This window comes from Artibeus jamaicensis, unplaced genomic scaffold, assembly GCF_021234435.1.
Source record: "Artibeus jamaicensis isolate MK-2021 breed Jamaican fruit bat unplaced genomic scaffold, CSHL_Jam_final contig_447, whole genome shotgun sequence".
Lineage (NCBI taxonomy): Eukaryota > Metazoa > Chordata > Mammalia > Chiroptera > Phyllostomidae > Artibeus > Artibeus jamaicensis.
Genome location: NW_026521834.1, coordinates 1,747,527 through 1,775,195, shown reverse-complemented (window position 1 = coordinate 1,775,195; position 27,669 = coordinate 1,747,527). Strand labels below are relative to the sequence as shown.

At 45.1% G+C, this 27,669-nt stretch overlaps 1 protein-coding gene and 1 pseudogene across 2 annotated transcripts; one reads left to right on the top strand and one right to left on the bottom strand.

Annotated features, from left to right (window-relative positions):
* Positions 1-18,861: 18,861 nt before the first annotated feature.
* Positions 18,862-24,137, top strand: HAPLN2 (hyaluronan and proteoglycan link protein 2). 2 transcript variants are annotated; one of them, XM_037132655.2, is made up of 7 exons: positions 18,862-18,945; positions 19,587-19,645; positions 21,672-21,783; positions 22,003-22,356; positions 22,546-22,662; positions 22,781-22,963; positions 23,310-24,137. In XM_037132655.2, exons 3-7 carry the CDS (start codon positions 21,696-21,698, stop codon positions 23,588-23,590), a joined length of 1,023 nt encoding a protein of 340 aa, XP_036988550.2. In that variant the 5' UTR covers positions 18,862-18,945; positions 19,587-19,645; positions 21,672-21,695; the 3' UTR covers positions 23,591-24,137. The 2 variants fall into 2 exon arrangements, with proteins under 2 accessions (XP_036988550.2, XP_036988551.2); XM_037132656.2 differs by having other exon boundaries at positions 19,584-19,645.
* A 2,744-nt stretch (positions 24,138-26,881) lies between these two features.
* Positions 26,882-27,390, bottom strand: LOC119039734 (40S ribosomal protein S10-like; annotated as a pseudogene).
* Between the last annotated feature and the right edge of the window lie 279 nt (positions 27,391-27,669).

Genomic DNA, 27,669 nt, shown 5'->3' with positions numbered 1-27,669 from the left:
ATTCTCCTTTATTATTTGTTCAAATAAGTTTTCCACTTGTGGGACTTCCACCAAGATGGAGGCATAGGTGGAAGCACTGCGCCTTCTCACACAACCAAGTTTAAAAATAACAAAGTTTTAGCAACAAAACCACAGCCAAACCACAGAAAATTGAACTATATGGAAGTCTGACAAGGAGGAACCCTTCAGCCAAACCGGTAAGAGGGGCAGAGCCAGCAGCAGAGCGGGGTTGGGCAGGAAAGATCCACCAGATCGACCAGGGTGTGCGGCCCAGGCGCACTGGCAGCTGTGGGTGGACCCACTGAGGGCTGACCACAGTCATACATTCACGTGCAGATAAAGCAGTGAAGTAGTGAGCGGTGAGACAGACCATGCAGGCCCCAGTGGCAGGAAGCGGCAGAGGGGACCACCATAGTCCCTCTCTGACCCCACCCCCACATACAGCATCACAAACCAGCGACCTGGGTGGCCTCGCCCTGGTGAACACCTAAGGCTCCTCTCCTCATACATAACAGGCACAAACAGATCAAAACATGGCTCAAGAACAACTCAGAGCCCCAGAGCCAATCAATCTAAGTGATGAAAAAATAGCCAAACTTTCAGATGCACAGTTGAAAACACTGGTAACCAGGATGCTCACAGAACTGGTTGATTTTAGTCACAAATTAGAGGAACATATGAAGGCTGAACTAATTGAAAGGAATGGAAATGCACAGGAAACCAATAGTGATGGAAAGGAAACTGGGACTCAAATCAAAGTAGTGGGCCAGAAAGAGGGAAAAAAAATGACCAAACAGAAAAGGATGAAGAAACAAGATTTCAAAAAACTGAGGAGAGGCTTAGAAAACTTCAGGACATCTTTAAATGTTCCAACATCCGAATTATAGGGGTACTAGAAGGAGAAGAGGAACAGCCACAAGTGGAACACTTATTTGAACAAATAATAAAGGAGAACTTCCCCAATCTGGCAAAGGAAATAGACTTCCAGGAAGTCCAGGAAGCTCAGAGAGTCCCAAAGAAGTTGGACCCAAGAAGGAACACACCAAGGCACATCATAATTACATTAGCCAAGATTAAAATGAAGGAGAGAATCCTAGAAGCAGCAAGAAATAAGGGGACAGTCACCTACAATAGAGTTCCCATCAGACTGTCAGCTGATTTCTCAAAAGACACCTTACAGGCAAGAAGGGGCTGGAAAGAGGTATTCCAAGTCATGAAATCCAAAGACCTACAACCAAGATTGCTCTATCCAGCAAAGCTTTCATTTAGAATGGAAGGACAGATAAAGTTCTTCTCAGATAAGGTCAAATTCAAGGAGTTCATTATCACCAAGCCCTTATTATATGAAATGTTAAAGGGACTTACCTAAGAAAAAGGAGATAAAAAAGATGAACAGTGAAAGGACAGCAAACTCACAGTTATTAAGAGCCACACCTAAAACAAAAGCAAACTAAGAGGACAACTAGATCAGGAGCAGAACCATAGAAATGAAGGTCACCTGGAGGGTTAGCAACAGGGGAGTGGGAGAAGGAGAAGGGGGGAGAAGGTACATAAAATAAATAGCATAGATGGTAGGTAGAAAATAGATAGGGGGAGGGCAAGAATAGCAGGGGAAATATAGAATCTAAAGAACTTGAGACACGTGGTCATAAACTAAAGGGGTGGAATGGTGGGGGAGGGGTGTGCAGGGTGGAGGGGAATGAAGGGGGGAAATAGAACAACTGTAATGGCATAATCAATAAAATATATTTTTAAAAAACTTTTTCCACCTGTTGTTGTTCCTCTTCCCCTTCTGGTACCCCTATAATTCGGATGTTGGAACATATCAAGATGTTCTGGAGGTTTCTAAGCCTCTCCTCATTTTTTTTGAATTCTTTTTTTTTCATTCTTTTCTGTTTGGTCATTTTTTTTCCTCTTTCTGGTCCACTCCTTTGAGTCCCAGCTCCCTCTCCATCACTATTGGTTTCCTGTGCATTTTCCTTCATTTCACTTAATTTAGCCTTCATTTGTTCCTCTAATTTGTGACTAAAATTAACCAGTTCTGTGAGCATCCTGATCACCAGTGTTTTGAACTGTGCACCTGATGGGCAGGCTCTCTCTTGGTCGCTTAGAAGTATTGGCTCTGGGGCTTTGAGCTGTTCTTGTTGAGCCATAATGTTTTCGTCTGTTTGTGCCTGTTACTTATGAAGGGCGGAGCCTTAGATGTTCACCAGGGCAGGGGACCCAGTTGCTGTGTTGTGACACTGTATGTGGGGGTGCGGTCAGAGAGGGGCAATGGTGTTTGTTCTGCTCTTTCTCGCATTTCAGTCCCCTCTGCTCCTTCCCATCAGCAAACCTGGCACCCCTGGTGCCGGCTCCCGGGTGTGTGAGCCTGTGCACCCTCCAGGACCCTGTGGGTCTCTCCACAAACTCTGTGAGCCTGGGAGCTCTTACTGGCACCTCAACCCTGAAAGTCTTTCCAGTTGGTGCTTTTAGGCTTTAATTCCTGTTGCTGGGGCCCTAGCCTGTGTGGTCTGTCTCACTGCTTGCTCCTTTGCCTGGTTTCTCTGAGTGTGAATGTGTGACCGTGGTCAGCCCCCACTGGGTCTGCCTGTTGCCACCCCACACCTAGGATCTGCCAACTGCCACCTGTGCACATGGGTCAGTCCAGCCACTTTTTCCTGCACGACCCCACTATGCTAGCCGCTGACTCCGCCCCTCTTACCAGTCTGGCTGAATGGTTCATTGTTGTCGGACTTCTGTACAGTTCAATTTTCTGTGTTTTGGCTGCGTTTTTGTTACTAAAACTTTGTTGTCTTTAAACTTGGTTGTGTGAGGAGGCACAGTATTTCCACCTATGCCTCCATCTTGATCAGAATTCCCCATCTTTTTTTAAATTATTTATTTATTTTATTTTTTATATCTCTTGGACTTTTAAAATAATGTTGAAGAAAGAGCCTTAAGCCCTGGCTGGTGTATCTCAGTGAATTGAGCGTGGGCCTGCAAATCAAAGGATCGTGGTTCGATTCCCAGTAAGGGCACATGCGTGGGTTTGTAGGCCAGGTCCCAGCAGGGGACACACGAGAGGCAACCACACATTGATATTTCTCTCCCTCTCTCCTTCCCTTCCCTTCTAAAGATAAATGAATAAAATTTTTAAAAAGAAAGAAGAGAAAGAGCCTTAATAGCTTAGGGGAAATGTCTATAATATAATTGAAATGAAAATAGCAGCCACAAATGTTACATACCTATAGTAAGAGCCCATCTATGTTAAAAATTTATAGGCAATAGCATAATAAAAAGGAATAAAACACTTAGGAATTTAACAAAATATAACAAAATAAGTGCCCTGGCTGGTGAGGCTCAGTGGATTGAGTGCGGGACTGGAAAGCAAAAGGTTGCCAGCTTGACTCCTAGTCAGGGCACATGCCTGGGTTGTGGGCCAGGTCCCCGGTAGGAGGCACACAAGATGCAACCACACACTGATATTTCTCTCCCTTTCTTTTTCTTTCCCTTCCCCTCTTTCTAAAAAGAGATAAAGAAAAATTTTTAAAAAAGGAAGTATAAGACATACACTGAAAACTAAAAAGTGTCATTGAAAGAAACTGCAGAAGGTCTACATAAATGAAAAGATATCCCGTTTATAGTTTGGAAGACTTCATACTGTTAAGATCACAATAATCTTCAAACTATTCCACAGATTCAATACAATCTCTGTCAAAATCCCAGCTGGGCTCTTCATAAATTGACAAACTGATTCTCAAATTTATATGGAGGCCCTGGCTGGCAGTTCAATTGGTTGGAGCACTGTCCCAGTCAGGGCACATATAGGAATCAAACAATGAATGCATAAATACATGAAAGAAGTTGACTTTTCTCTCTCTCTCTCATTAATACACTTTAAAATTTTTTTTAAGTTTAAAATTCATATGGAAATGTGAAGGACTCCGAAAAGCCAAAACAATCTTGAAAGAAAACAAAGTTAGGGGATTAACACTTTCCAATTTCAAAACTTACTACAAAAATACAGTGGTCGAGATCGTGGTTCAGGCACAGGGTAGAAGGAACAGAATTGAGAGTCCAGAAATAAACCCATCCATTTATGTACAATTAATTTTTAAGAAGGATGCCAAGACAATTCAATGGGGGGAGAGAATAGGCTTTTCAACAAATGGTGCTAGCACAACTGGATAGACACATGCAAGAAAATGAAGTTGAAAAAAAATTTAATGAAGTTGGATCCCTATTTTACATCATTGGCAAAAAGGAACTCAAAACGGATCCAAGACCTAAATGGAAGACTCTAAAACTTTGAAAACATAGTTTTAAATTTTCATAACCTTGGATTAAGCAATAGTCTTCTTCACATGGCTCCAAATATATGAGCAACCAAAGGAAAAATACATTGGATAAAAATTAAAAACTTTTTCCCCGGCTGGTGTGGCTCAGGGGATTGAGTGCAAACCTGTGAACCAAAGGGTCACTGGTCTATTTCCCAGTCAGGGCACCTGCCAGGGTTACAGGCCAGGTCCCCAGTAGGGGGTGCATGAGAGGCAACCACCCATTAATGTTTTTCTCCCTCTCTCCCACCCTTCCCCTCTGTCTAAAAATATATGAACAAAATATTTTTAAAAAATTAAAAACATCTGTGCTCCAAAGCACATCATCAAGAAAATAAAGACAATTCACGGAACGAGAGAAAATATTTGCAAATTATGTACCTGATAAAGTCCTGACATTCAGAATATAAAAAGAACTCTTAAACCGAACAATAAAAAATATAACACAATTTAAAAATGGCCTGAGGACTTCTACAGACATTTATTCAAAGAAGATACACAAATGGCTAAAAAGCACGTGAAAAGATGCCAACATCAATAGTCATCGGGAAGTGCACATGAAAACCACAGGGAGATAGCAAGTTACACATCTAGGAAGACTATTAAAAGAAAGAAAGAAAGAAAAAAATACAGCTTTCACTGGTGTGTCTGAGTTGGTTGGGCATTGTTCTGCAACGTGAAAGATCGCTGGTTCGATTCCGTCAGGGCACTCGTCTGGGTTGTGTAGGTTCAGTCCCTTGTTGGGGCATATTAAGAGAGGCAACTGACTGATATTTCTGTCTTGCATCAATGGTTCTCTTCCTTTCTTTCTCCCTCTCTTCCCCTCTCTCTAAAAATAAATAAGTGAAATCTAAAATGGACAAATTAGAACCCTCATATATTGCTGGTGGGAAAGTAAAATGGTACAGCCACTTTGGAAAATAGTTTGAAAGTTTCTCAAAAAGTTAAACGTAGAATTACTATATGACTCAGCAATTCCACTCCTAGAGAACTGAAAATATATGCACACAAATGTTCACGAAGCATTATTTAAAAAAGCCAAAGAAGAGAAACCACCCAGATGTCTATCAGCTGATGAATGGATAAATAAATACAATGTGTTAGATCCACATAATGGAATATCATTTAGCCATCAAAATGACTGAAGTACTGAGGCATACTATAACATAAACACTGCTACAAAATAAACCTTGAAAACACCTTTTTTATAAAGTATCCTATTTTGTTTTTTTTTAAAGATTTCCTTTATTTTTATTTTTAGAGAGAGGGGAAGGGAAGGAGAAAGACAGGGAGAGAAACATCAATGCATGGCTGCCTCTCACGCGTCCCCCACTGGGGGCCTGGCTGGAAACCCAGGCATGTGCCTTGACTGGGAATCAAACCAGTGACCCCATGGTTTGCAGTCTGTGCTCAATCCACTGAGCCACACCAGCCAGGGCTGAAAACATCTTAAAAAAAAAAAAGATTATTTAATTTTAGAGAGAGAGGGGAAGGGAGGGGAGAAGAGGTGGGAGAAACAGCTATCGGTTGCCTGTCATACATCCACAACTAGGGACCTGGCCCACAGCCCAGCTATGTGCCCTGTCCGAGAATGGAACCAGTGACCTTTCGGTTTGCAGGTCAGCACTTAATCCACTGACCCATACCAGCCAGGGCTTGAAAACATCTTAAGTTAAAGAAATCAGCCACAAAGATCACATACTGTGTGATTCTATTTACATTCAGTTCTCAGGAAAAGCAAATGCATGGACCCAGGTCAATGGGGAGAGAAAAATGGAGAGTGACTGCTAGTGGGTACAGGGTTTCTTTTTGGGATAATAACACGCTCTGGAATTAGTGGTTATGATTAAGCTTGTGGACATACTAAAACTCACTGAATTTTAGGGGTGAATTTTATAATACGTGAATTATATCTCAAAAATAAACCCATAGGCACACCCAAAATAGTAAGAAAAGAACAGTAACATGTTACAAGCAGTCATTCCTAGGTGGAAGGTTATGAGTGTTTCCCCTTCCGTGTATCTTTTCTCTGATTTTCAATTTTTGTACAATTAACATGTTTTACCAAGAAAAAGAAAATCTTAGCAAATGGATATAAATCAGAGTTCCTCAGGGCTAAGGGACTTGGTGCAGAGATGAGAACAAATATGAAGAGGAAGTGAGTGTGACCCTAAGATTACTTTCTGAATTCCTTTCCAAGTTTCTGCAGCAGAATCTTCAAATTCGAAAAACAAAGATACTGGGTTATTTTTCTATACTGATTTTTATTTATTTATTTTTAGAGAGAGGGGAAGGGAGGGAGAAAGAGATAGAAACATCAATGTGCAGTTGCTTCTCAACTGAGGACCTGGCCGGCAACCTAGGCATGTGCCCTGCCTGGGACTCAAGCTGGTGACCCTTTGGCTCACAGCCCAGCACTCAATCCACTGAGCCACACCAGCCATGGCTCTATACTGAGTTTAAATACATGCCACTGCTACTACATGGGCTACTGCCATGTCTCTAGTGACCCCTGAGAAGTTCCAGCCCATTTTGTGAATACTCAACACCAGTACCCATGGGTGGCAAAAAATGGTCTTTGCCATCACTGCAATTAAGGTGTGGGGTGAAGATGTGCTTATGTGGTGTTGAGGAAAGCAGACATTGGCCTCACCAGGAGAGCTCACTGAGGGTGAGGTGGAATGTGTGATTGATCACTATGATGCAGAACCTATGCCAGTTCAAGATCCCAGACCCTCCCCCCTCCCTCCCTCGCTCCCTCCCTCCCTCCCTCCCTCCCTCCCTCCCTCCCTCCCTTCCTTCCTTCCTTCCTTTTTAAATACCCACCTGAAGATACGTTTATCGATTTGAGAGAGAAAAACATCAGTCGGTTGCCTCCCACATGTGCCCCAACCCGGGATCAAACCCCCAACCTTTTGGTGTAGGGGACAATGCTCCAACCAACTGAACCTCCTGGCCAGGACCTAGACTGGTTCTGGAACAGACAGAAGGACGTGAAGGATGCAAAATACAACTAGGTCCCAGCCAATGGTCTAGACAACATGCTCAGTGAAGACCTGGAGCAGCCGTGGGACTTCTGTGGTCTTCAGGTCTGAAGCCAGCTCACCAAGACCATGGGAGCTGCTGGGGTCACCTGGTCTATGTATTCAAGAAGAAATAAATCTGTCGGCCTTGTCTACCAATTACTAATTTGTATGCCTTCGAAATCATACCAGGGCAACGAATCCCTATGGTTCATAAACCCATGTCACTTCTCATCCTCCACCTCTTTTCAGCTATTTTTTCTATGAGTGAAACCTGAGACCGAGAGAAGAGAAAATAGCATGTAGCTGCAATTACGATGTGGTAATTTAAAAAGCCTACATCACAAATACCGGCAATGTTTACCTAATAGGACAACAATTTTCAACTTTTTCATCTCATGGTACACATAAACTAATAATTAAAGTTCTACAGCACACCAAAAAATATGGTTTTTGCTAATTTAACAAAAATGGGTATCATTTTTATTTATTTACATTCAGATAACTATTGTTGTGTTGGCTTTGTCTTTTTTTTTAAATTTAAGGTTTTGTTTATTTATTTTTAGAGAGATGGGAAGGGAGGGAGCGAGAAGAGAAGCTGTGCAAGAGAAACATCAGTTGGTTGCCTCTCACACACTCCCAACTGGAGACCCTGCCCGCAACCCAGGCCTGCGCCCTGACAGGGAATTAAATCAGCGACCCTTGGGTTCACAGGCCAGTGCCACACCAGTCAGGGTGGCTTTGTCTTTTTTTTTCACTTGACAATCTAAGGGAAAAGAGGTCAGTGCCCCTGAACAAATAATCAGGAATCACATGTTTTTACAATTCTTGCAGCACACTCATTGAAAATCACTGTAATAGAATGTAATCTATTACATTATAATAGATTAAAAAATCACTGTAAATCACTAATCTATTACATTATAATAGATTTTAAAAATCACTGTAAAATCACTATTACATTATAATAGATTAAAAATTATATTATAATAGATATTAAAAATCACTGTAATAGGATGTAATCTATTACAATGTAATCTATTACAGTAATCACTGTAACAGAAAAACTATTATTTTTCTTTCTGTTAAGAAAAAAGATTCACCTGTGTCTCACAGGGTTTTTCTTTTGTTCTTTCTTTAAGTATTTTGTTTATTTATCTTTAGAGAGAGGGGAAGCAGGGGAGACAAAGAGGGAGAGAAACATTGATCAGTTGCATCTCTTACACGCCCCAACCAGGGACCAAAACCATGACCCGGGTATGTGCTCTGACCTGGAATTGAACTGGTGATCTTTGTCTTTGCGGGCCAGTGCCCAACCGGCTGAGCCTGGGTGAGGGCCACAGGGTTTTTCTTAGAGTGATATTATTTCCTAATCCTTAGCCTAGGTAGTTTCTAATTTTCCTACTTTAGTAATCATTTGAGTTCATGGTAATAAAAATATTACATACCCTTGTATACAGTGATTCACTATTTAAAAATAATAGTTTTTATTTAAAACCGTGGTTTACAGTTCAAAATATTTTCACAAGTATTGTCATATTTGATTCTCACCACAATGCCATGGTGTTGTTAAATATCTCCATTTGTACAGAAGTAACCTGAGAGTCAAACAGCACAGAAAAAGGCAATGGAAAAAGAAGACATGATCTCAGCCACAGGCTGTAGTTCTTTGACGCAGTCTAGTGTGGGTTCTGCCTCACAAACATTTATTTCTCTTTGAAGCCCCATTGCCGTCTACCCCTTGGTAGCAGCCTTCTCTCCAGTGGGGTCAAGACCTGTCTCTGAGCCCTGCATTGCTGTTCCCTCTAGTTCTTGTGTCTTCCTTTCCCTGGCCTCAGCATAAATGCTGGTTGTGCTGGAAAAAATGACTGGGGCGCTTTTTCCTTTGTAAAGCTTGCTGCCACTTCTAAAATTGTCCTGAGAACTGCAGGTTTCAATGTAACAGACATACCCATTTGGGATGTTATGGAGAGACAGAGAGACAGAGAGAAATGTCGCTTTGTTGTTTCAATTATTTATGCATTCATTGCTTCTTGTATGTGCCCTGACAGGGATCCAAGCCACAGCCTTGGTGTATGGTGACAATGCCAAAACCATGAGCTACTTGGCCAGGGCCATTTGGGTTGCTTTTTAAAAATTAGTCTTATCAGAAACAGCTGTAAAAATTATTATTATTTATCAGGAACAACTGTAATTTTAAATAATAAAATTATCATTACTTAACAACAACTGAAAATTACTTGTTAGGAACACATGGACAAAACCAAGAGGAAAGGGTGGAAGCAAGGGAGGGAGAAGGGTTTGGCTAGGGGGCGGGGACTGGTGGGGAGTAAATGCAGACAACTAATTGAACAACAATAAAATAATTTTAAAAATTATTATTACTTAAAATGAGATATTTCCAGGTACATCAGTAAAAATGCTGTGGACATTTTTCTGAAAGAGGCATTATGAAAGACACCAATTCTAATGGGGGTAGAGGTGGGAAAGGAGGACCGTGCTCTAATTAAAAAGAGCAAGGAATCCCAGCCTCCTTCTTTTTCTTGGCACTGCACCAGAGATAGGAAGAAAAATGCTTTGAGATATTGGGCTTACTTTCTTCCCAGCCAGAGTTTAGCTAAACACACGAAGAGCGAGAGTTTCCAGAGCTTCAGGTCTCTACTGCAGCATTTCCATCTGGGTACATTCTCTGCTTCAGAACAAGAGATGTTGATCTGTGAAACGGCAGCTGGGAACCAAGCCCAGCGCGCCGCAGCGGGTCGGGTGGGTGGGGGTCGGTTTGCGTGGTAACGCGGCCTTTTTCTGCCACCTGCTGGCTATCTGATGTATTGCACATTATTTACATTGGCAAACTATTCTTACACATTACATATAAATGTATATAAATGTCTTGAAAATTTAGGATACACAACCAAGTGGTAAAAATTATTTCTCTGTTAAGATTAAGGAGAATTTTCATTTTCAAAAACACTTTTACGTTTGTTAAATTGTTTAAAATTAAGTGTAAACAATTTAAAGGTGATCATTGTGTAATCACCTTTAAAAAGCAGTAAAATTTGACTTCCAATTAAAAATTATTATTCTATGATTCATTCTGCATTTGCTTTAAAACAACAGAAGTTTAATAGCATACAATATATACCTTCTGTACACTTGGGAGAGACCCAGGAAATATGAGCAACTTTTCATTTTTATCATTTAAATCTTTGAGCTTCCTGAAATTTACTTAGTTTAAGGAATGAGTTATAGACTAATTTTTTCCCCTGTGATTAGTTAATTGTCCCAACTTCTAGCAACCTAAATGTTAATCAATAGGCATCTCATTAAATAAACTAACTATGCTCCAGACACCCACTGGAATACTGCGCAGACAAGAATGAGGGAGCTTTATGTTATGTACAAATAGGATAGAGGCTCTCAGCATATTACTAGGTGAAAAAAGCAAGATAGGGAACTGTTTGTATAATATAATTTCAATTCAATTAAAAAGAATGTATGCATGATGTTCGTTTCTATTTATTTGCACTCTCTAGATTCTTAAAAACTTTCTGACAGACACAGAAGTTTAATAATGGTTTAGTTGTTCTAAGGGGAAATGAGAAGGAAGGAAGACAGTAAAGAGGACTTGATCTTGTATTTTATTTCTTTAGTAGTGGTTGAATTCTCTTTCATTATGTGTCTGTATTACTTGTGTTAGAAGTAAAAATAGTTGAGAGGGACATTGACTTTTAGGTGTGTGATTTTTATGTCCTTTTAAAAATTGGGTGATCCCTTAAAATCAGTCAGTGTCTGTGTTTTGATTGATTCTATTACCTTTGACACTTTTCCCCTACCAGTAATAAGGGCCAAAATATATTGAGTGTGTTGTATGAGTCAGGCACTGTTCTCCTTATTGATGTTGCCACTGTTGTTGTTAGCCTTATTTTCAGATGACAGCAACAAAGAGGAGGTAGGTCAGTTGTCTAATGCTGTCCAGTTAGAAGGTAGTGGGCTGAGATTTCTCCCCAGACACTCCAATTTCAGAACCGGTGGAACTTAACCACTATGCCATATTACCTTTTTGTCAAGCTTGCAAAAATTAGAAGAAAATCTCAATTTTCTTTAGTTATTCAGTAAACACTTTCTGAATGCCTAGTATATGCCAGGTAAGAAAACTGTTAAATCGTTTCTTGCTTTTGATGAGGAAGGCTTCTTAGAGGAAGCACAACAGGAGTGTTATCAAGTCTGATGGCTAATGGGACTCAGTTGCTATAACAATGGTGGCCCTCTAGAACAACGGCCAGTGCAGGATATCCTTAACTCCAAGAAGGCACTGTAGAGGACTCCTGCTGAGAATGGCCACTTCCTCCCAGTGCCCACTGCTGGTCCGCTGTGGGCTAGAGACACACAGGGTCCTACCCTCGAGGAGGCGTAGTCTCAGCGGGAGTGTGTGCTAGTCCCACCAGTGGGCCTGCTATTCAAGGGATGCAGAGGGTGCTAGTGTGTTGCTTTCAATATAGGGAAGCTGAGAAGTGGGGAAAACCAGTCCTCAAAGTTACTTGCTAACTCATGCCAAAGATTTATTTAGTTCATTGATGAGGGAACCAAGAAAAAGACAAAAAGAGAAAAAGCTGCTTTGAAGAGCATTTTGAGAAACAAGAGATTTATACAGCCAATAAGAAAGGAATGATGAGGACTTCCGCCAAGATGGAGGCGTAGGTGGAAACACTTTGCGTCCTCACACAACCAAATCTAAAAATAATAAAGTTTTAACAACAATAAACGCAACCAAACCACACAGAAAATTGAATACAGAGTCCGAAAACAACGAAATGCTCAGCTAAACCGGTAAGAGGGGCGAATCCAACAGTGGAGCAGGTCCAGCAAAAAAGATCCCCCGACCTGGGCAGTGTGCAGGCAGCCGAGGGCACGGATCCCAGGTGCAGGCTAGATACGGTGCGCCCAGGGAAGAGGTGCGGCTGGCTGTCTGCGGCTGGTCGTGCATTTGTGCGCAGATAAACCAGTGAAGAGGCGAGCATTGAGACAGATTGAGCAGGCCCCAGCAACGCAGGGCGGCAGACTCACACATCTGCCCTCAGATAAACAGGCAGGGGTGAGCGGTGAAGCGGACTGGGTGAGCGGAGGGGACCACCATAGTCCCTCTCTGACCCCGCCCCCACATACAGTGTCACACACCAGCGACCTGGGTAGCCCCGCCCTGGTGGACACCTAAGGCGCCTCTCCTCATACATAACAGGCACGAACAGATCAAAACATGGCTCAAGAACAACTCAGAGCCCCAGAGCCAATCAATCTAAGTGATGAAGAAATAGCCAAACTTTCAGATGCACAGTTCAAAACACTGGTGATCAGGATGCTCACAGAACTGGTTGATTTTAGTCACAAATTAGAGGAACATATGAAGGCTAAACTAATTGAAATGAATGGAAATGCACGGGAAACCAATAGTAATGGAAAAGAAACTGGGACTCAAATCAAGAGAGCAGACCAGAAGGAAGGAAAAAATGGCCAAACAGAAAACTATGAAGAAACAAGAATTTTAAAAAATGAGGAGAGGCTTAGGAACCTCCAGGACATCTTTAAACACTCCAACATCCGAATTATAGGGGTACCAGAAGGGGAAGAGGAACAGTCACGTGTGGAAACCTTATTTGAACAAATAATAAAGGAGAAATTCCCCAATCTGGCAAAGGAAATAGACTTCCAGGAAATCCAGGAAGCTCAGAGAGTCCCAAAGAAGTTGGACCCAAGAAGGAACACACCGAGGCACATCATAATTACATTAGCCAAGATTAAAATGAAGGAGAGAATCCTAGAAGCAGCAAGAGATAAGGGGACAGTCACCTACAAAGGAGTTCCCATCAGACTGTCAGCGGATTTCTCAAAAGACACCTTACAGGCAAGAAGGGGCTGGAAAGAGGTATTCCAAGTCATGAAAATCCAAAGACCTACAACCAAGATTGCTCTATCCAGCAAAACTTTCATTTAGAATGGAAGGGCAGATAAAGTGCTTCTCAGATAAGATCAAATTCAAGGAGTTTATCATCACCAAGCCCTTATTATATGAAAGGTTAAAGGGACTTATCTAAGAAAAAGAAGATAAAAAAAGATGAACAGTGAAAGGACAGCAAACTCACAGTTATTAAGAACCACACCTAAAACAAAAGCAAACTAAGAGGACAGCTAGATCAGGAGTGAACCATAGAAATGAAGATCACATGGAGGGTTAGCAACAGGGGAGTGGGAGAAGGAGAAGGGGGGATAAGGTACAGAAAATAAGCATAGATGGTAGGTAGAAAATAGACAGTGGGGAGGGCAAGAATAGTAGGGGAAATATAGAATCTAAAGAACTTGTGACACATGGACATAAACAAAAGGGGGGAGAATGGTGGGGGAGGGGTGTGCAGGGTGGAGGGGAATGAAGGGGGGAATAGAACAAATGTAATAGCACAGTCAATAAAATTAAAAATATATATATATCAAAAGAAATAACCAAAAAAAAAGAGAGAAAGGAATGATGAAATAAGATTGCTAAGTTAAATATAAGACTGGTCAACTTTCTAGGACAATAAAACCAAAACACCTTAGTGGTTAACTTCTCTATTGGGCAATAAAGCCTCTTATTTTATCGATTTCTGTAGGTTAGCCACTAATCACTAACTAGAGACTGTAAAAGTCTCCACCCTTTATCAGCTGTAGTTCACGTATCAAATATACTATGACAACAAAGTCATTCCCCAGGAGAAGCAGGTGAATGTCAAGCTTTTTAAATTTTTTTAAAATTTATTTTAGAGAGGGGAGGGGGAGAGAAAGACAGGGAAAGAAACACTAATGTAGGGTTGCCTCTCACAGGCCCCCCAACAGAGGACCTGGACCGAAACCCAGGCATGTGCCCTGACTGGGAATCCAACCAGCAAGCCTTTGGTTCCCAGGCCGGCGCTCGGTCCACTGAGCCACACCAGCCAGGGCTCAAGCAAGCTTTTTAGACAATGTTCTAGTATTGATTCCAAAAAACATGAAAAAAATCAATCCTCATTTTACCTTTTCCAAGTTTGCAGGACTTATTCTTTCACAGAAGGGAAGAACTCCTCTATCACACTTTGGAGATAAGCTACCTGAGTTACTCTCTAGCAATAGGACCTTGAACAAATTACTAACCTTCTCAGGACATCAGTTTTCTTGTCCATAAAATGGGAATCGTTATACTGTGATAATATTATTTCTCCCATGCATAAGAACACAAGATGGGGTACTTTTAAAAATTATTCAAAATGCTGGTCTGACAATGGTTGATTAATACTTGCCAATCTTCTTACTTCCAGGTTTAAGTCTGACCATTGTGAGACTGGGGGTAAGAGTCTGCACAAGCTAAAATCGGACCCGGCCTATCCTGGCTGTGATCAGAATAGAAGCAGGATCAGAGACAGCAAGCCAACAGGCCTGGGAGAATGAGAAGGGCTGATAAAATGCGGAGGCAGGGTCTCCAGGTATTTTAGACTCCAGTAGTAGTTAGACTACTCCAGGTGTAGTCTAACAAAAATACAGTTTAAATGGTCCACTTGAATATAGCCGTGAACTGACTGTACAAACAAAATGATAGGCGACATGGTTATTAATAAGTGAAATATAATTGTTAGTGTTGGCCAGGTAGCTCCCCTGGTTATTGTCCTGATACACCAAGGTTACAGGGTTTTTTTGTTTGTTTGTTTTTTTACCAAGGTTACAGGTTTGATCCCCAAAGACAGCACATACAAGAATCAGCCAATAAATGCGTAAATAAGTGGAGCAACAAACTGATGTTCCTCTTTCTCTAAAATCAATAAATGAAAAGAAAACTAAAAATATATATAATTGTTGAATCTTACTAACCATAAAAATAGCTTCTATCTGTCCACTTTACCCTCCCCTGTCTCTGAAGTAGACAGGACAGGTATTGCCCCACTAGACCAAACATGTGATAAAGTCAGAAACCACATAAGGTCATTTAATTCTCTCCTTTACACAGTTCACTGCACACAGAGGCCCTTTAGTGAAGGACTTCGGAGACGAACTAGCCTGATGCCTGCCCCCCAACAACGCCCTCAGAATAGAGACGAGTGTTGAACCTGAATGCTTGCCAGGTTGAGATGACAACGTGATGTCCCTAATCCATTCCTTCAGGAACTTTCAGAGCCAGGAAGAAGCTGACCAACTCCCTCCCCCTGGATATCTTCTTGTCCAGTTTCTAGGTTCTTATCAGTACTGATGTGAGGTCCACTTCTTGAGAGCCCCAAATAAAGGGGCTGGAGTGGTGAACAGGCTCTTCTTGCTGTCTGAGGCCTGGTGGTGACATTCACATGCTTTTCCTAGAGATGGAAATATAGAGAGGAAGAGGAAGAGGTTTCTGGCTCTCTACCACTTTTTTCCTCTCCTTCTCCCCTCCTTCCCTCACCCTTACTTCCTTATCCCCTCTTCTCCTCTACTATTGCCTCAGACTTTCAGGGACACCCCACTGGTTACCCTCACTGTACAGAAGGGCCCCCCTGTTCTTAGAGGGTGTGGCTACTACAAGGATGAGTGGGCCCAATGGGTCTTATCTCTTTCCCACCTTGTCCTCCCCCACTCTAGCCTTGTTTCAATTTGACCCAACCATAGAACAATGAACATAATTCTGTGTGTGTCTTTCACCTGGTAGAATTCATTCCATCAACCTCACACCAGCCAGTCCTGTTGGGCAGATGTGGTACCTGTTTGATCACTAGAGAGCATGAAGCTTTCAGGAGTTTGGTACTGAGTCTCATATGAGGTTAGCATCTGGCTAGAACAGGATGCCTGACCCTGATTCATGGTCCGGCGTTCCTCCCATAGCCTGTGTGGCCTCAGGCCCCATGCCTCGGATTGGCAGACTCCCAAAGGACATGGTTTCACCTTCCACTTCTTTCTCCACACTTGGATCTATCCACAGGACAAAGGCTGTACAAAGTGCAGGGAGGCCTCCTGAGTCAAACCTGTCTTTCCTGAAGGTTGATTCCCCAGGTCTCCCCCCTTACATTGTCCTGAAGTGCAGCCAGGACCCAGCTCCGCAGATTCCCGAGCCTGGGCCTGAAGGAAGAGTGCTTGGGGGATTCTAGGGAAGAGGTGACAGGCAAGAGCCAGCAGAGGAGGAGCGCTAAGCTCCCCTGCAGCACCCCCAGAGAACTCTGCTGCCAGGATGCAGAGAGGCGGTGGAGGCAGCTATGTGTGTGTAAAGTCACACCCAGTCCTTCCCTGCTCTTGCCCCTGAAGTGCCACTTTGCCAACTCTTAGACTTTTATGTGACAATCCCAGTAGTTAACTGGGATCATACCATCACGGGGAGTCAAGAAAATTAGTCAGCCAAACGTACCTGGAGGGTGTAAGCTGAGCCCAAGATACTAGGGAAAGAGGTATCAGGATTACATGCTTGTTCAAGATGATTCCACCTCACCCTGGTGGGTAGGTAGCAGGAGTGGCAAAAGCCTCTCTTTAAGATACCATTTCAGTGAAAAGGTGCCAATTCAAGCCTGAGCCATCTTATTCAATTCCTATTTTGCAGTGTCTTAGGGAAAACTGAGAATGAAAGTGACCTTGAGCAAACTACAATCAGCTTGTCTATTCACTGTTTGTTCCTGGTCTTTTCCTTTCTCATTCTCTCAAAGGTTTTTGTTGCTGTTGTCGTTTTGGGGTTTTTTTTTTGGGGGGGGGCATCTGAATAGTTCTAGGTTTTCCTCCATGCCAAACTCAACCGTTTTTGGATTTACACACAGAGACTTCCAAACCACAGTTCAGAAGTGATCTGGGAAGGAAGGAGTGGTGGGCAAGGCAGGAGCTGGGGCTTGGTGGCGGTGACCAGTGGTGGCAGTGCCTGGTTGTGGAGCCTTTATATTCTCTCTCTGCAAGAGGCTGCGTGTTTGATTTGGGTGGAAGCCAATCAGATGCACTGGATCAGGGCGTCCTAGTCCAGGAGACAGGGGGTTATTTGTCTTCTCTGTTTGTCCTTTTCTCTGGGAGGAGGGAAGGGCTCAGAAAGCGGGAATGGAGCAAGCAGAGAAAAGACAGTCAAGTTCTGAAAGAGTACAATGGGGTGAACTCCTGTTACTAGATCCGTCCCAGTGAAAACCCTGTAGCTTGTCCATCTTGAAGAGTGGAGGAGGAAAGGGAAGATGAATCGCGGAAAAAGGCAGCAAGTTCTAGGTTTGACTTAACAGCTGCCTTCTGCACGGTCTTGGGCAAGTCCCCTTCTCTTCCATCTCCTCTTTGTCTGGTAACAGAGGAGGCTAAACACCCTGAAGTCTCCTCCAGTCCTGAAAGTTTATGATTCCAAAAACACAAAACTACTGGTGTGTGGTTGCTCAGTGGAGATAAAAGAAGGCTAAGAGGCAATATGAAACTCAGGACATTTCTAAATGAATGTTTATGGAGGTAGACCTCTCCCTGCATTGATAGCAAACAAAAAAAGAAATGTGCTTGCTTATTCTGAGTGTTGGAAAGGTTCTATATCTTTTTTTTTTCATGTATTTTCTTTCTTTTAAAAAAATTTTATTTATTTATTTTTAGAGAGGGGAGAAGGGAGGGAGAGAGGGAGAGAAACATCAATGTGCAGTTGTCTCTCACACACCCCCTTAATGGGGACCTGGCCCACAACCCAGGCATGTGCTCTGACTGGGAATCGAACCAGTGACCAACCCTTCTGTTCGCAGTCTGGCACTCAGTCCACTGAGCCACACCAGCCAGGGCAGAAAGGTTCTACATCTTCATGGGAGAGGTTACATAGTATGTGCACATGTCAAAATTTATTAAGCTGTTTATTTTATTGCCTGTAATTTATACCTCAGTAGAAAGCTTTTAAAAGTGAACTTGAACTCCAAAAGGAGTTTAGATTTTAGAAAGAACTTCCTGACAAGAGGGACATTAGAGAAGTGAACTTCTACCCAGGAAGTTAAGAACCTCCCTTCTCTTGAGAACTTTTATTATCCACCTGTTCTGAAGGAGGAGGTGGAGAACTAGGAAAAAATAATATAACCTCTCTTGGAGAGCTTCCCATAATCCTCCCATCCTCAGAAATTCCATGTTGCCTCCGAGGGGCAAATCCTCCTTGCTATCTCATTTTTATCTCTCCTGTTGCCATTCTACCCACACACTCTGCCCTCTACGAAGCACAAACCTCTTTAAAGCTTTGATGCTCATGGTATTGAAGGGGACCCTATTTCCACCTTCTCAAGGGCCATTCTCTCCCCCTCATCCTGTTCGGTTCTCGCTGGGGATGTCAGTTCCTCTTCTAAACCCACCCCACCCAGGCCTCTTTTCCGGTGATGTGTGCCAGCCAGTCCTGTACCCCACATCCCCAGCTGTTGACATTTTGTTGCCATTACCCACGGGATAAAGAAAGGGGCCCTGTTGTTCAACAATGGGGGAAAGATTAGGACAATAGGAAATTGTGCTTTGATGGGGTGGGGACAGAGACGGAAAGGACAGACAGATGGACAGATCGGGGGCTGGACAGAGGGGTCGGGTTTCTTGAAGCGGCTAGAGGACCTGAGAGTCTGGTTCCCACCTTGAGAGCCTCTTCCCGGAGGCAATGCGCACCCAGGCACCGAAGGGCAGAGGTGAGGACTTTGTTGGGAAAGAAGGAGGGGAGGGGTGTTGTGTTCCCACATTGCTCTTCTGGGTTTTCTAAGCTCTGGTCTGTTAAGGAGTCAGAGCCCTGAAAGCAAGATCATTGGCCTAGCAGCTCAGCCTACAGATGAGGCCCATATAGAAAAATGGAGGCATCTGGAGCTTGACAGCTATGGATCTTTGAGACTCATCCCTATGCTCATTGGTCCAACATCCTTATATCTACCAATCAATCAACTCTTCTCTGGTCAAAGATGAAATGAGGCACTTCGCTGTCTGCACTCTTCCAGGTGATCATCCCTGGTTGCTTCCTTTACTCCACACCCCTTAGTGGGTCCCCAGCCAATACCCCAAGCCCAGCATCTTCCCCTGGGCCCAGGACAGTGAGCAGTGCAGACAGAGTGTCTGGTCACAAGGCTGGACACAGGTCACTTAGCCTAGTGCTAGTGGAATAATGGGTAGTGGAGTTCTTGCACCCTGGCTCCTTCTGTGAGCTCACGGCAGAAACCTTTCCTTGAAGATGTACAAGGAGTTACTGCACTGACCAGGTGCCTAATTCCAGGGCTGTAAAGTGTCTGGACCTCCCAGAGGCCCAGGCAACTCCTTTACTGGGAACCTTTTCCTCCAGCAGGACAAAAAGCTGCCAATCACTGCTCCCTCCATCTCTGTGAAGAGACCATCTTCTAACAGGTAGGCACCGGAGGTGTTGGCCTCTCTCATCCTCTGTAGGAGTATGAAAAAGCTTGCTCTAAAATACAAAAATACAGATCAGTAATTAGGAGCTTAAGCCTCAGTCAGATCTGGATTCAAATCCCAAAACACTCCTCCTCTTACAAGCTCCTCTTATGCCCTCCTCATTCAAGTTTACTAAAATGTATGCACCTTTGTTTGAGCATATAAAATGGGATTGGTAATTGTTCCATAATTGTTTGTAGACTTGCTGAGAGGAGTAAATATAGAAGCATGCATGTGAAGTGCTTAGAGCCATTTCGGGCACATTAAACTGGCTAATGCTAGCTATTACTAGTGGTCCCTCAGTAAATCTCTGTTCCCACTTGTCGTTCTGATTACCAGGTTATCCCTTCCGTACAGCAGAAGTGGTTCCCTCACTCATATCCCTGACCCAGATACTTTCCTTTTAGCCACTGGGGAGTGGCTAACCCCCATTTCTCATTCTGCAACGTTGTCTTTGACCTTCATTTGCAGGAAGGTGGAGTTCAGCTCCTTAACTTTCTGACCCCTCCTCAGTGTTCTTTCCCCCTTCCCATGTCCCAGCTCTCCTTCTCAGAAGTCCTTAATACAGGTTCATTCATTCACACATGCGCGCACGTGCACACACACACACTAATTTAGTGCCTACTGTCTGTCAGAAACTATGCTGGGAGCTGCAGAAATGAGCTCACGTATACACAGCACTTACTACACATCAGGCACTATTTTAAGCAGTTTATATATATTATTTTCATCAAATCCTCACAGCTACTCAGTAAGGGAAGTGTGTATTACTGTCCATATTTTACTGATGAGGACATTGAGGCAGAGAAAGGTTACATAGCTTGTTCAAAGTCATGCAGTTAGAAAGGGGAGGAGATTTTTAAAGTCAATAAATCTAGGTTAAGGGATCTTCAGTTTTTAAAAGTGGCCAACGTGAAGAATAAATGCAATAAAGGGAAAAATAACTACTGAAATAGATAATTGTGTTTGAAATCTTTTATTTTTATTTATTTTTAGAGAAAGGGGGGAGAAATAGAGGGAGAGAAACATCAATGTGTGGTTGCCTCTCACCTGCCCCCAACTGGGGACCTGGCCTGCAACCCAGGCATGTGTCCTAGACTGGGAATATAACCCCTAATCTTTTGGTTTGGAGGCCAGCACTCAATCCACTAAGCCACACTACCCAGGGCTGAAATCTTTTGTATAACTATTTTGTTATACTTTATAACAGTGGAATGACTGGAAACCTTAACTACATATGCTTATGTATTACTTTTAAATTCACATTGTTGGTTTTGCTGCTAATAAAAGTACTTCTAAGGAAAAATAGTCCCTAGTCCAGTGCAGTAGGGAAACCAGACAAGTGGATCACAGTGCACCACAATGTGGTAAACTGGGAGGGGGGGAGGGGGTGGGGAGAAAAGGCTTCCCAGAAGAGGTGAGGCCCAAACTGATGCCTGCGAGGAGGCGAGAGTGAATTTGGGCTGTTTTGGAGCCAGAAGGCCAACATGTGTGGAGTGTAGTGAAGAGGACACAGTGGTGCAGAGACTGGGTCGCAGAGGCTTGCAGGCTGTGGTTCGGAGACTCGGCTTTATTCTCAGGGCAACAGGGAGCCACTGTTTTAAGGAGAGTGACCAGATCATATTTACTCCAGCTTCAGATGGGAGTGGGTATTGGGAGAGGATAGAGACTGGAGTTGACAATGCAGCTGGGAAGACTTGGGAACTGGCACTTGAGAAGGTGATAGGTAGAGAAGCTGCTGACTGAGGGGTGGGAGAGAGAGAGGGATGGGCTGCTGTAGGGGTGTGGTTGCTACTGACCCTTCCTCCCCCTCTCACCTTCCTTTGGCCACCAACATAAGCCACCTTTTCTGCCCCAATGGCTTCCAGCTGGACAGTCCTCTATGAGGAATCTCTGACGGAAGTTCCTCTCCAGCTCTGCTTTCCCTGCTCTGCCCCCATTCCCGCAGTCCTAAAGAATGGCTCACCCTTTTTGCCCTTAGATCCAGCTGGGCTGACTCCTCACCATGCAAGGCTGGCTCAACCTCCCCACACTCTGTCACTTCCTTCTCCCCTGGGCCTTCACCATCTTCCACAAAGCCCTGGGGGACCCAGGTAAGACCTCAGTCCAGTGCAGAATCTGAGGAACAGTGGGGGGAAGTCTCCAGGTGTGGGAAAGGTGAAAGGCAGCTGTTGGAGGTACCCAGGGAGCGAGAATCATTGCTGAGTGGGCAGTGGAGTAGAGGATGGGGCAGCCTGGGGAAGAGAGTCTAGATGGGCACTTGGGGCAGTAGGGGTTCGGGGGTTCCTGCCACTGTGGCCCCCTCTGCTCAGCATCCCACGGGGGCCCCCACTACCTCCTGCCCCCCATCCATGAGGTCATTCACTCTCGTCGTGGCGCCACAACCACGCTGCCCTGCATCCTGGGCACCCCGCCTCCCAGCTACAAGGTACGCTGGAGCAAAGTGGAGCCAGGGGAGCTCCGGGAAACGCTGATCCTTATCACCAACGGACTGCATGCGCGGGACTACGGGGCCCTGGGGGGTCGAGCCAGGCTGAAGAGGGGCCACCGGCTAGACGCCTCCCTGGTCATCTCGAGCGTACGCCTGGAGGACGAGGGCCGGTATCGCTGTGAGCTCATCAACGGCATCGAGGACGAGAGCGTGACGCTGACCCTGCTCTTAGAGGGTGAGGCCCTTCGTTCGGTTCCAGCCCTCTCCTCTCTTATGGCGGTGGTGTAGGGGGGTTGTCGGGGTCTCCCAAAGATCCTTCCTCAGCATCCCCCCGGCTCGTTCCTGCGGTCCACCCCTCCCCCGCTGCTCTCTGCTAGGCTGCGCCGCCTTTTCTTTTCCCCTCCGGCGTCCGCCCCCTCCCCAGGTGTGGTGTTTCCGTACCAACCCCGCCGAGGCAGGTACCAGTTCAATTATTACGATGCGAAGCAGGCGTGCGAGGAGCAGGACGGACGCCTCGCTACTTACGCCCAGCTGTACCAGGGTGAGCTGCCCCGGGGCGCCGCCTAAGCCCCTCCGGGCTGTCACCAGCGATCTCGGCGGAGGCGACCTCCGGCTCTGGCTCCGGCCGGTGACGCCTCTACTCCCCCATCTCCTGCCAGCGTGGACCGAGGGGCTGGACTGGTGCAACGCGGGCTGGCTGCTCGAGGGCTCCGTGCGGTACCCTGTGCTCACCGCGCGCGGCCCCTGCGGCGGCCCCGGCCGGCCCGGCATCCGCAGTTACGGGCCGCGCGACCGGAAGCGCGACCGCTACGACGCCTTCTGTTTCACGTCCCCGCGCGCAGGTGAGGGGCGGGGCGGCCGCTGCGGTGCGGGCGGGCGGGCGGGCGGGCGAGGGGCAGCGAGGGGCGCGCTGCGGGGCAAGGACTGTGAGCGGGGCGAGTCTGGAGAATCGGGGCTGGCGGGAGGGTGGTAGGACGCGGGAGGCTTCGACGTGTCTCCAGGCCTGGCGCGCGCCGCTCCGCCCGCCCGCTCCAGCCCGCCTCCCGCAACCCTGCCCGCGCTCCCACCCAGCCTGGCCCGGCGCCCCGCAGCCCACCTCCACACCCCGTTCCCTGGGAGCCGGAATCCCCGCTGCAGCCCTTCCCGTCCCCTTCCTGCTCTCGGCCGGTGACGCTCTCCGATCCCCAGGCCAAGTGTTCTTCGTGCCCGGGAGGCTGACGCTGTCTGAAGCCCACGCGGCGTGCCGGCGGCGCGGGGCCTCGGTGGCCAAGGTCGGGCACCTCTACGCCGCCTGGAAGTTCTCGGGTCTGGACCAGTGCGACGGCGGCTGGCTGGCGGACGGCAGCGTGCGCTTCCCCATCACCGCGCCGCGGCCGCGCTGCGGGGGCCTCCCGGATCCCGGGGTGCGAAGCTTCGGCTTCCCCCAGCCCCAGCAGGCCAACTACGGGGCGTACTGCTACTCCGAGTAGGGCCCACGGCACAGCCTCCCGCGCGCGAGAAAGCCTGGGAGTCGTGGCAGGGGCGTCCCCGCCGCCTCTCTCCCGAGAGCCTCCTCTCCCGCCAGAGGAGGAGCAGCCCCTCCTAACCCGCCTTCCTGGCGGCGGGCTTCGGGCCGTAGATCCCGGCTGGTCGGGAGTCGGGAGGGGAGGTAGTGGAGTCCCCGGTGGCGTTGTGCAGCCACGACCCTCGCATCTGCGGATCAAGGCCCCGTGGCGTTTTGCGTGCCCCCAGCAGACGACTCGGCCCCTGCTAGAGGGCGGGAGGGACGCCCAGGGGACATTAACTGACCTCTGTATACAGCAATAAAATAACGGGAAGTTTTTGTGTTGGGCGAAGCTATAAGCGCGGCGAGGCTTTCGGGATAAGGGGAATTAATTCGGGCCCAGAATGGTGACTGTGCCCGGAGGGGTCACTGCCGCTTAGGGGCGAGCCTGCGGGAGAGGGGATGGCGAGGAGATAGCACCGAAAGGGCGAAGGAGAGTTGAAAACACAATGAGCTACTTGGCCGGGTATAAAACGGGGAGATCACAGGGTGTTGAGCCAAGCACCACAAGGGGGCGCCACAAATGCACCTCAGATTCAAATCTTCCAGAAGAGCTCCAGCCCCTAGACCTACCCCCTGGGCACCACAGAACAAATAAAAGAGGGACCTAAAAATATTTCAAAATGTGTTTGTATCCTGCCAGTCTCCTAGAACGGTTTGCAGATGTATTATTAAAAAAAGAAAAGTTACACCGTTGTTACAGTTACCGGGAAATTAACCCTACGGAAGGAGGAGGCAGCAAACACCGCATCAGCATGGTTCAGCAGGGTTGATACTGGGGGTGATGGTACTTTTGGTTCAGCGTTCACCATCACCATGGCCACCAGAGAAAAGAGGGAACTGGATCAGGAGTGGTCTTAATATCTGGTGAGAGGAAACATACCAGTAACTCAACATACGAACTCGAATGTCAATTAATTTTTCATATATATTATTTTTTACTGTTCAGGCAATCTAACTGCAGCACAAAAGCCTGGTCTAGAGACTAGTAATGACTGGAGCAAAGGATATGTCCCTTCTAATAAGCTTGATGCATGTAGGGTTGTTTTCCAAGAGTGTTCTCTCTATAACTGTTTAAGAGAATTCATCTCGTAGGACTGTACAATGTAAGAGACAGAGAAGGATCAAATGAATAGAATCTTCAATAACCCTCAGATAGCAAATGAAATATTTGTGTCAGTTCTTAAGCTTTGGTTTTATGGAATTGGGCATCGGATAATATCTGCCTTCCAAGTTTGTGATGAGCGGTATTTTATTTATTTTTTTATTTTATTGATTATGCCATTACATTTGTTCTATTCCCCCCTCCATTCCCCTCCACCCTACACACCCCTCCCCCACCATCTCTCCCCCTTTAGTTCATGAACACGTGTCTCAAGTTCTTTAGATTCTATATTTCCCATACTAATTCTTGGCCTCCCCCCTACTTTCTACCTACCCTCTATGCTACTTATTTTCTGTACCTTCTCCCCCCTTCTCCTCCTCCCACTCCCCTGTTGCTAACCCTCCATGTGATCTTCATTTCTATGGTTCTGCTCCTGATCTAGCTGTCCTCTTAATTTGCTTTTGTTTTAGGTGTGGTTGTTAATAACTGTGAGTTTGCTGTCCTTTCACTGTTCATCTTTTTTATCTTCTTTTTCTTAGGTAAGTCCCTTTAACATTTTATATAATAAGGGCTTGGTGACGATGAACTCCTTGAATTTGATCTTATCTGAGAAGCACTTTATCTGTCCTTCCATTCTAAATGAAAGTTTTGCTGGATAGAGCAATCTTGGTTGTAGGTCTTTGGTGTTCATGACTTGGAATACTTCTTTCCAGCCCCTTCTTGCCTGTAAGGTCTCTTTTGAGAAATCAGCTGACAGTCTTGAGATAATGCATGTACTGGGTAGTACATGCCTGCTACATAAGAAGCATGCAGTAATGGTACCTATTATAATCAATGATTGTTATAACAATAATAGAACAATAATTATTATTATTCAGGTTTTTATTAGATAGCTTGTAGGATTTGGTTGCCATAGCTCTTCTGGGTTTTCTAAGTTCTGGCCTATTATGGAATCAAGAGCCTAGAAAGCCAAAATCCTTGGTCCAGCAGTTTAGGCTGCAGGCAGACATGGATTTTTTTCAGTTTGATGCCTTCAGACTTTGTCGAGAGACCAATGAGAAATTGTCATGGGAGGAGCTTCCCATTTGCTACAAAGCTTTGTCTCTTTACCCATAAAAAACACATGACCATCCCTTGCCAGGATGGCTCAGTTGGTTAGAGCATTGCCCCATGCACCAGAAGATTGGGGGTTTGATTCCCAGTCGGGGTACATGCCTAGGTTGTGCATTTGATCCCTGGTCAATTTCAGACACACAAAAAAGGGAATTGTGTAATGAACCACTTCATCATGCAGTTTGACCATTTCAAATCCCTGCCCTTCTTATTTCATCTATCCCTGTGCTCACATTTGTTTTGGCTGGAGTATTTTAAAGCGAATACCAGACAGTCTATCGTTGCACCTATAATATTCAGCATGTATTTCTAACATACAGAGATTTAAAAAATATTTAATTTATTTATTTACTTTTAGAGAGGGGATGGGAAGGAGAAAGAGTGAGAGAGAAACATCAATGTGTGGTTGCCTCTCACTCACCTGCTACTGGGGACCTGACCTGCAACCCAGGCATGTGCCCTGACTGGGAATCAAACCAGCAACCCTTTGCTTCACAGGCCCGTGCTCAATCCACTGAGCTACACCAGCCAGGGCCAGAGATTTTTTTTTTAATAACCATAATTCCATTATCAATCACAGTCTCCCAACAAAATTAAACTGTGTTATCTGTTACTTAGTTAATGCTAAATTTCCCCTGAATATCTAAAAAATAGCATTTTATAGTTGATTTGCTCAAACCAGGATCCAACTAAGATCTACATATTGTACTTGATTAAAATTTTGGTTAAAATTTTTAAAGTATATTTGAAGCTATAATATTTACTACTCCATTTTGTCTGTGCCATTTTGTTTGTTTGTTTAAGAAACTAGATCGTTTTCCTGTCAAGTTTCCCACACTTTGGATTTGGCTTAGTATATCTTTATAGTGTCATTTAACATGTTCTTCTGTCTCCTATAATTATATTTAGAAGCTTGATTTAATTTGCATTCACTTTTTTCTTTTCTTTTTTCTATTTTCTGACCCCAAGTTCATTCCACACAAAATAACACCTCCAGCTCTACTGAGGTGGTTAACCACATCCATGACCAAACCCACCTCTAAACTGGAATTCAGTTGCTGACCCAGCCCCGGCCTCAACTTTCTTGTTAGCACCAGGGGGCGCAGCACTCGTCTGTAAGTGTCTCTGTCAGCTTTCCCTCCTGTAAGCCTTGTGGGTTGCTCACCCTCCAGACCTTTGGGCCTCGACCTGCCAGTCTCAGGCTGGCTGCAGTGCACGGTGGCAGGCATGATCTCAGGAGATAGGTGGAGGTAATTGTGGAGATACTGGATGCCCTCATTGGTAAGGTACCAGTAGAAATGTCTCCAGGCAAACTGTTCTTTCATGCAGCCTCGTGATGTGAGAGACTGCATGGCCTTCATGACATGAAGACTCGGCATGTTCTTGTCTGCTGGCTTGGGGTGTCTAGGCGTGTGAACATCCTTCTTGGCCACCATCACGCCCTCCTTAAAAAGGAGTTCATAAATGGCAATACAGTTCTTCTTGGGCATCAACATCGCAGCAACTGCTGTGTATGGGCCTGGAGCTGAAAAGCCACTTTTTTCCTCAGGAATATTTCATAAGTGATACAATATTCTTCCTCTCTCATCATATCAGGATGCACAGGGTGTCTCGTTGCTGTACTCAAATAGCGATGCTAAGTTTGATTAGTAAATTCAGGTGGTACTAGTCTGATTCATTCATTATAAAGTTTCTTATTGTATTAGTTTTTTATGACTATTGTAACAAATTAGCACAAACTTTGTGACTTAAGACAACAGAAATTAATTATTTTTATGTTCTAGAGG

Excerpts from the sequence above, each read along its gene's own strand:
- HAPLN2 (XM_037132655.2), top strand. The coding sequence starts at position 21,696 with ATGCAAGGCTGGCTCAACCTCCCCACACTCTGTCACTTCCTTCTCCCC. Across the intron at positions 21,784-22,002 it reads CAAAGCCCTGGGGGACCCAG|CATCCCACGGGGGCCCCCAC; the intron begins GTAAGACCTCAG and ends CCCTCTGCTCAG. Across the intron at positions 22,663-22,780 it reads TTACGCCCAGCTGTACCAGG|CGTGGACCGAGGGGCTGGAC; the intron begins GTGAGCTGCCCC and ends ATCTCCTGCCAG.